Here is an 8,559-nt window from a genome sequence, read left to right on the forward strand (position 1 = left end):
TATTTTTTTTTTAAGCTTTTATCATTTTTTTTTTTTTTAACTTTGAAAAGAATCCGAACACCATTCTTTCATTATATGACATTCGACTGCCTAGTCCACTGCCTTCCACTCTATTCGCAACAAAACCTCTATTTAAGTTGCCAAACTATATAGTAAACAATGTTAATACGCGTCTTTTGATACCCAAGGCGAATTCATTATAGGTGGTGTTATCCCATCAGCTGATTGCTTCTTCTTGATAATTTTCCATACAAAGCCTTGTACAACAAAATGTCAGTTAATCGAAATCTATGAAAATTTTCTTTTGACTTGACATTCATCTGCACGGCGAATTGATTGAATTCGCTTTGCCACCACCTGGTATAGATTCGCCTTGTTTGATACCTCACTCGAAAATATTGGCCCAACTTTAGGGTGGGGCCCCTAAACTGCACTACTACCGCGTATTCAACCAATTCGCCGTGCAGAAGAATGTCAAGTCAAAAGAAAATTTTCATAGATTTCGATTAACTGACATTTTGTTGTACAAGGCTTTGTATGGAAAATTACCAAGAAGCAATCAGCTGATGGGATAACACCACCTCTACTGAGTTCGCCTTGCTTGACATTCTTCCCCACGGCGAATTGGTTGAATTCCCTTTGCCCCCACCTAGTATGGGATCGCCTTGTAATGTACATGTAGCCTGCTGATTTTAACATTTGCTAAGTTGATAAACAAATTCATCTGTAACAAACTTATCATATTTTTCAAATAAGTTCTTTAATAAAAATTAAGAATATGACGAAAGTTGAGAATTGTGGTAAGCCAGATACGAAATCAGGAAAAACTGAAAAGGAGCGTTCCAATAAACGGTCCCACAGAAGAGAAAAACAGAAACCACAAACGAAGGTATGTATTCACAGATCATTTGCGTTTGTATGTTTATATGGGATCAATGATTTTCAGATTGTTATTCGACATTTGCCACCTACTATGACTGAAGAAGAGTTTCTCAAACAAATCGATCCTTTGCCTCCACATGATTTTTACTACTTTGCTGCTGCTGATTGGTCGCTTGGATATGACGCAACTTGTCGAGCCTATATAACGATGAAGAACTATGATGATGTCTTCCTTTTTAGAGATCGATTTGATGGCTATGTTTTTGTAGACTCAAAAGGTGCAGAGTACCCAGCTATAGTTGAATTTGCACCATTTCAAGGCTTAGTGAAAAATAAATCACGCCGAGTTGACAATAAAGTAAATACAATTGAACAAGAGGCACACTACCAGCAATTTATAGCCAAGTTTGAAGAAGAGCGAGAAGCTGCTAAAAGCGAATGCAAGTTAGAATTTAGCTTGGATAGAAAAAAGGAAGACAAAATAACATCAACTCCACTGCTCCAATATCTAGCCAATAAAAAGGAAAAACGTCGAGAAGAGGCAAAAAGACGACAAGAAGAGAAACGCCGTCAGCGTGAGGAGGACAAGGAAAAGCGTAAGCAGACGCAAACACAACAGCAAGTGACAAAAATTATATCCAATCATGATGGGGGTAGCAGTGCTGGTGGCAAAGGCAGCAACAAATCTGCTGGTGGTAGGGAAAACACCGGAGGTGACAAGAATACTCAGCTACATCAACACGAAGAAGGAAAGAGTACTCGCTCTCAGCGACGAGCTGAGCGCAATCAAAGGAGACGCGAAGAATTTGAACGCAGACGGCAGGAGCGGGAACAGCGTGATAAAGGTACCGATGTTAAGGCAAAAACAGATAATGATGCTGAACCAAAGGAAACTGAAAAGAAAACAAATGAAGCCCCACAGCAGGCCAATAAGCCTGATGAGGGGAAACATCAGCAACAAAAAGAGGGTGGGAAGCGTTATAGTGAACGTCGTGAAAGGGAAAGAAATCGGAATCGGAAAGATAAAGAAAAGGATAATCAGAAAGATGTTATACCAGAAGAAACTATAAAAACTGAAGGTCAGAAAGCAGAAGATGTCAAGATAGAAAACCTTGCGATATCTGCTGGTTCAGAAGCGATTGTCAGTGAATCAGTAATGAATTTTATACGAAGTGTGGCTACTGCCAAAGAATTTGTTCCCAAACACAAACAACAAGAAAAGGAAGATCTACAAAATAAATCAACAGATGAAGCCGCGGCAAAAACAAACGAAGAAAAACTTGAAGATAAGAAAGCATTATCGAAAGAAAATGATACACGAATGCAAAAGCAGCGCACCGCTGATGAACAACGTCGTATTAGAAACAAGGTAAACTATTGAATATTTGAAGCATTCGCTTGGGCAAATATGTATATACTTCATGTCTGTTGTTATATTACACAGGATCGCCCCTCGATTGCTATTTACCAACCAAAACCTAGATTGCGCATTTCAGAAGACAGGGATGCAAGCGCTTCTTGTCCTCAGCCTAGTAAAAGCGATACGCGCAGTAATCCGACTTCTGATTGTGAAAGTTTGAAAAAAGAAGAAACTCGTGGTAAGAAAGTGTCTCGTTACTCCGAGCGAAGAGCAGAACGACGTCTTAATAGGGACAAACAAAAAACAACTGCGGATTCTATAGAGCAAGAACAGAAGCAGTTACAAGTACAGCAGAATAAATATTCAACAAATGTTGTGGAACAGCCTGAAGTCGATTTTCATAAAAATACTCTTTCGAATAATAATAATGGTGGCTTAGAAACGCCCGATAAAGATACAGAAAATGTTAATAACAAGGAAGCTTCTGATTAAAAAAATAATAAATGCGTCTATATAGTTCTTTATAGTGTTGTTGTGTTAACAGTGCTTCGCCTCATTCGACTTGTGCAACCACCCTCAAATTGTCATCATAGTCCACATTACAATTGAACTGATGATTGGTGTCATGTGGGGACACATCGCATGCAGGGCATATACCACGCATGTCGTGGTTGATTCTGCTTGTTGCTGTTGTAGCAGAGCTTCGCCCCTTCCAATAGGTGCGACCAATCACAAATTGTCTTCAATGTCCTCTATCGGGAGTCCAAGGAAACTTGCTATTTAAACAGGGGTGGACCATAATGAGAGGGGTGTTAAAGGCGTTGGTTCCACAATACAGTTAAAGAGATGGTAGGTGTCCTGTGGGGACACATTACAAGCAGGACATATGTTTTGTATGTCGGGGTTGATTCTGGATAGGTAAGAGATAGGTTTAACCTGTTACAGTACCCAAATCGAAGTTTAGTTAGAGTGACGCGCGTTTCCATAGGGAGAGTGCGTTCCTCTTCTTCTAGTTTTGGATATTGTTTTTGGAGTACAGGATTCAGCGGGCAATTCCTGGCATATACCTCCGACAGCTGTTTGTGGATTTCACTGAGGACCTGCTTGTGCTTTTTAGCTTCATACGGCTGTCTTCTCAGGACAAGTGGTTAAGTACAATAGTTAAAACTCTTACAGTATCCAGAACGAAGTTAATTCAGGGTGACTCGTGTCTTCCTTCTTCTGAAAGGGTAGCATAGTGTATATTAATAAGGGTTTAACCGGGCGATTTTGTGTGGATATTGGCTAGGGCCTCCTTATGCTTGTCAGGATCAAACGGCAGTGTTGGCAGGTGCCGAACACTAATCTGCATGTCCCTGTTCATGACCCATCCTAACAAAACCTTGTTTTTTGCCCCCAGGTCACTAAAGATTTCGGGATTAGGATTCAGGATCAGGATTAGTTGTAACTGTGTAGGATTGCAGGGCACGTAGGGCCGCCTGGCTGTGCGACGTAATGTAGGTGGGGTAGCATCCCATTGGTATCTATTTCTTGAAGTTCGGCCCATAGATGCCAGCTCCAGTTCTTCCGCCATCCAATTTTGATCCATCCGTGAACCAGACCTTTCAGTCAGGGTCATTATAAGTATTCCTTGTTTCTCAGTGGGTCCTATCCACAATGGACACTTCAAAGTTCCGTGAGACTCTGAGCTTACGAGACATTACGTCATGCAGTTGTAATGTGAGATTTCTTATCAATTTTCTTATTACTTTCATATGCCATGTCATGTTTCCTGGCTTCAACTCCGAAATATTTTGAAGTCTTATGCACCTAGTGTTGTTGCCGTTCTTTACGTGGCCTACTGCCACCAAACTAGGGAAGCATAGCAGACTATTGGCATTACAACAGTGTTAAATTGCCGGTATAACATTTTTGGAGATATCCCCCATGTTTTGCCGTAGAGTCGATAGGATAGCATCCAAATGAGCATTCCACGTGAGGGTTCTATCCACTGTGACTCAAAGGTATTTTGCCTCTATTGAGAATTGTATTTGAGTTCCACCAAGGGATGGTTCTGGGATGTATGCTTTCCTTCTTCAAATTAAGTTTGGCTAAGTAAGAAGTTGACCTTTAACAACAGCTGGTCCTTCCTGAATAGTCTGCTATCTCATTCTGGAGTAGTTGGTAATTTTGACTCTGTTTACATTGATCACCAGGCGGGAGTAGAAAAAATGTGACTACTGTGTCAGTATGGATGCGGTTGCGGTCCCGGTTATTGTTACCGGTTTAGTATACTCTTTTTATGAAATTCCATTCTAGCTCAAGCTAAAATTGTACTCAATGTTCTCTTGCCACCATTTATTTGAGTATTTTATGGAAAATCGTAAATTTTCTCCCCAAACTGCTCTCATGATTAATTTGCTATGCCAGTATATTTTAAATATATCACGGCTCAACGTATAGAGGAAGAAAAATTTTAAATTAGTTTTAGGTTACGTTTTAGCTCCTCATGGAACTTGGGGGTGGGGAGGGAGGGAATGACCTGAAGGTTTAATTTGGCCACATAAATCGTTCCCGAGATGGTCGGGCTAGCACCTTAATGGTGCTGTGGTACCGGAGCGTGCCGGATCTGTATCCGGCAAAGGACTATCACATCAATAACACTCCCCAAAGCCTTCGGGGAGCAACCTTATCGCTACAACAACAACAACAACCACAGGAAATATATATACAATCGTCACATAGGATTATTATTTAATTTTTTTTTTTAAATTATTGATATTTATTTAAAAGCAAAACTATCTTTACAATTTGAATATATCGTTATAACCATAGTAAATCTTACCAATAAACAATGGTTATAACTCTATACAAATTTAAGAAAATTTTAGAAAGTATTTTATTTGCCTACTTGTCCTTTTTTTATAATTTTTTAATATAAAAGTTTTTATTTTATAAAGTATGTTGAACATTGTGAACCCAGCCTTATGTATGCAATCGATAACATACATGATTATACTCTCTACACGCGAAAAATCACACATAGAAGATTCATAGTGTACCTATACAAGTGTGTTCACTAAGCGATAAACGTCAAAACTACAAACAGCCTCGCTCACCTGATGGAAATCTCAGGTCTAGAGTCGCATTTTTGGTCTCAACGACAACATTTTTGACTACCAATCGTATCGACTTTTTCAATTTTTCAATCATTCGGCGCATTCGGTAATGGTATCCATTTTGAATTCGCTATCATTCCGAATCCAGCGAGTGCCTGACAGAATGCTTGACAGATAAGTCAACACACTTGTACTTGTACACTATGAGAAGATTGTGCATTCACGAGGTCAAAATTGCTTCGTTCTGCGCATCAACGTCAGACTTGACTGCTTCAGCGAATGAAAGAAAGGGAGAAAAAACAAGAGCTCTTGTTCTTTTCTCTCTTTCTTTCATTTGCTGAAGCAGTCAAGTGTGACGTAGTGCGCAAAACGAAGCAATTTTGTGCTACATACAATTCACACACACAAGATTGCGCATTGCGCATGTAAACAAAGGTGCAGCTGTTTTTTATCGGCTAATTTTACGCCATTTTCTTTAGCTCTTGTTCTTTTCTCTCTTTCTTTCATTCGCTCTAGCAGTCCAGTGTGAGAATGCACCATCTTCTGTGTGTGATTTGTGCACTCTCTAGTTTGTAAGCTTCCGATATGTTTTATACTTCCGTCTTCTTAATAAAACCTTCATCATTGTAAGACGTAAAAAGATCAGCACGTGTTTTATTAAATCGGAATAACCTTGCTCTGCTATATAAGTACACCAAATATTCCAACAATTGCTTTCAAACAAACAACAATAAAGAAAGTTAAATAAAAGAAATGGCGGAAAAAGATGTGCTACCCGTTTTGACGGAGAAGACAAATTTCAATAATTGGAAATTCAGGATCCAATTAATCCTTGAAGAAAGATCTGTAAGCTATACGCTAACAGAAAGCGAACCGGCAACAGATAATACCAAATTTAGAAAAGATGATGCGACAGCGCGGTCGATCATATTAAAATGCTTAAGTGACAAGCACTTGGAAATATTAGAGGCATGTACCAATGCTAAAGAAATGTTAACACAATTGACAGAAACGTTTGAACGACAAAGTGTATTCAATAAACTACACCTGAAGAAAAAGTTAAGCGGCAGTTACCCACGAACGTACGTACAAAAAACGTGTCAGCTGAGACGACCTATCTTATGAGTGTGCAATTTAAACGAAAACTCACCGACGTGCAACGCCCGTACGTACGTAGCCTGAAACGTAGAAATCAAAACAATTTTATTTTTTCCGTAAGAACGTGTCAGCTGATCTCTCTCTCACTAGACAGAGTTGCCTAGTAAACTTGTGTGCGCTAATTTTTGACCATTTGCAGTTTTATGCAAAAACACCTAATTAAAGTTTGAAAAATTGTGAAAATAACTCGAAATAATTATGTAAAAGTGCAGATTATAAATATGTTATCTATTTATATTTATTTAATATTAATTTCAGACCTTTTACAACATCAAAAATTAAATTGGAAAAAGTTGATGTTAAAAATATTTGTAGCAAATGGCCAACATTTAGTAGCTAAGAAAAAGGGCAACCTAATAGTAAAATATAACAATACAAATGTAAAAATCAGCGGATCAATTGTCGAAGGGCTAGCACACAACCTACTGTCTGTTCTAAAATTGATAGACAATAAATATAATGTAAAATTTTCAAACAATTCCGTAAGCATTTATAATGAAAGGTAAAAGATGAATGGAAAAATTATCGGAAAATTATATACCATTTATTTCAATCTAGACTTTCAGCACTCAATGTTAGGTAGGGTAAAAGGGTCGATTAGCGACAACAATAACTTGTGGCACCGACGTCTGGGACATGCAAATAGAAAACATCTCCAAATATTAAATCTACCATACTCAAACGATGTATGCAATTCGTGTATGGGGGGAAAGGCGTCGCGCTTACCATTTAAAGAAATAATCAAACCAAAGTCCAGGTACGTTGGTGAGCAGTTACATACAGACCTGTCAGGACCCGTCAAAATTCCAACCATAAATGGTGAGACTTATTTTCATACAATTATTGATGACTACAGCCATTTTAGTGTAGTATACCTCCTCGCCAAGAAAACTGAAGCCACTGACAACATTATTAATTATATAAAATATTTAGAGACTCAAGCAGATAACAAAGTTAAGATTAGATGTGATAACGGAGGCGAATTCAAAAACAGAACCCTTCAATATTTCTGCGATGATAAGGGCATACAATTACAATTCAGAAATGCATATTCACCACAGTCTAACGGCGTAGCTGAACGAATGAATCGCACAATTTACAACAAAGCAAGAACCCAAATGATAGGAACAGGATTACCAAAACAATTGTGGGGCGAAGCAGTCAGATGTGCAGTGTGTCAGATCAATAGGTGTCCATCGTCTTCAATAAACTTTAAGATACCAGCACAGTTACGATATGGAAAGTATGACATCTCGAATCTCAAAATATTCGGCTCTAAGGCATGGGTCGTACAATTACCCAAAGGCAATAAATTTGGACAAAGAGCAAATGAAAAGAGATTTGTTGGCTACTCGATGAACGGATATCGGTTGTGGGATCCTAAAGAAAATAAAATATGCTGCTCAAGAGATGTCAGATTTGACGAAAGTCAAACGAAATATGTAGATGAGGATAATGAGGAAGGGTATAAGTATAAGATAATAGAACAAGGCGAATGTGAGGAAGCGCGAAGCAGATCTGTTACCACAGATGAAATAAATCAAGTTTGTCAAAACGAAAGCGAAAAATAAAATGAAGAGATATCAAATGAAGATAACGCAAAAAGAAGTTAAAAACAAAATCAGGAAGAGAAGTAAAGGGTCCGAAATATTTAGAGAAGAATTATGCTATAGAAGAAAACAATGCTGAAGAACATATGAACATCGCCTATTGCCTATTAGCCGAAGAACCACAAAACTTTGAAGAAGCACAAAAGAGTCACGAATGGAAGAAAGCAATTAAAGTTGAACTAAATGAACATACAAAATTAGAAACGTGGAAAGAAGCAACTCTACCACAAGGAGCAAAAGCTATAGACACTATGTGGATTTTCAGAGAAAAGCAAGATGGAACGAAAAAGGCAAGAATAGTTGCGAAAGGTTTTCGGCAAAATTACCAACAATAAGGGTACTACTCACCAGTTGCAAGAGCAACAACAATTAGAACATTATTAAGCTACGCCATTCAAGTAAATCTCAGCATAAAACAACTTGACGTACCAACTGCATTCTTGAATGGTAT

The 8,559-nt window shown here is 38.3% G+C and overlaps 1 protein-coding gene across 1 annotated transcript; it reads left to right on the plus strand.

Annotated features, from left to right (window-relative positions):
• Positions 1-570: 570 nt before the first annotated feature.
• Upf3 (UPF3 regulator of nonsense mediated mRNA decay) lies at positions 571-2,761 on the plus strand. Its single transcript, XM_067777775.1, has 3 exons — positions 571-889; positions 947-2,251; positions 2,327-2,761. Exons 1-3 carry the CDS (start codon positions 779-781, stop codon positions 2,732-2,734), a joined length of 1,824 nt encoding a protein of 607 aa, XP_067633876.1. The 5' UTR covers positions 571-778; the 3' UTR covers positions 2,735-2,761.
• Positions 2,762-8,559: the final 5,798 nt, after the last annotated feature.

This window comes from Eurosta solidaginis, chromosome 3, assembly GCF_040869045.1.
Source record: "Eurosta solidaginis isolate ZX-2024a chromosome 3, ASM4086904v1, whole genome shotgun sequence".
Lineage (NCBI taxonomy): Eukaryota > Metazoa > Arthropoda > Insecta > Diptera > Tephritidae > Eurosta > Eurosta solidaginis.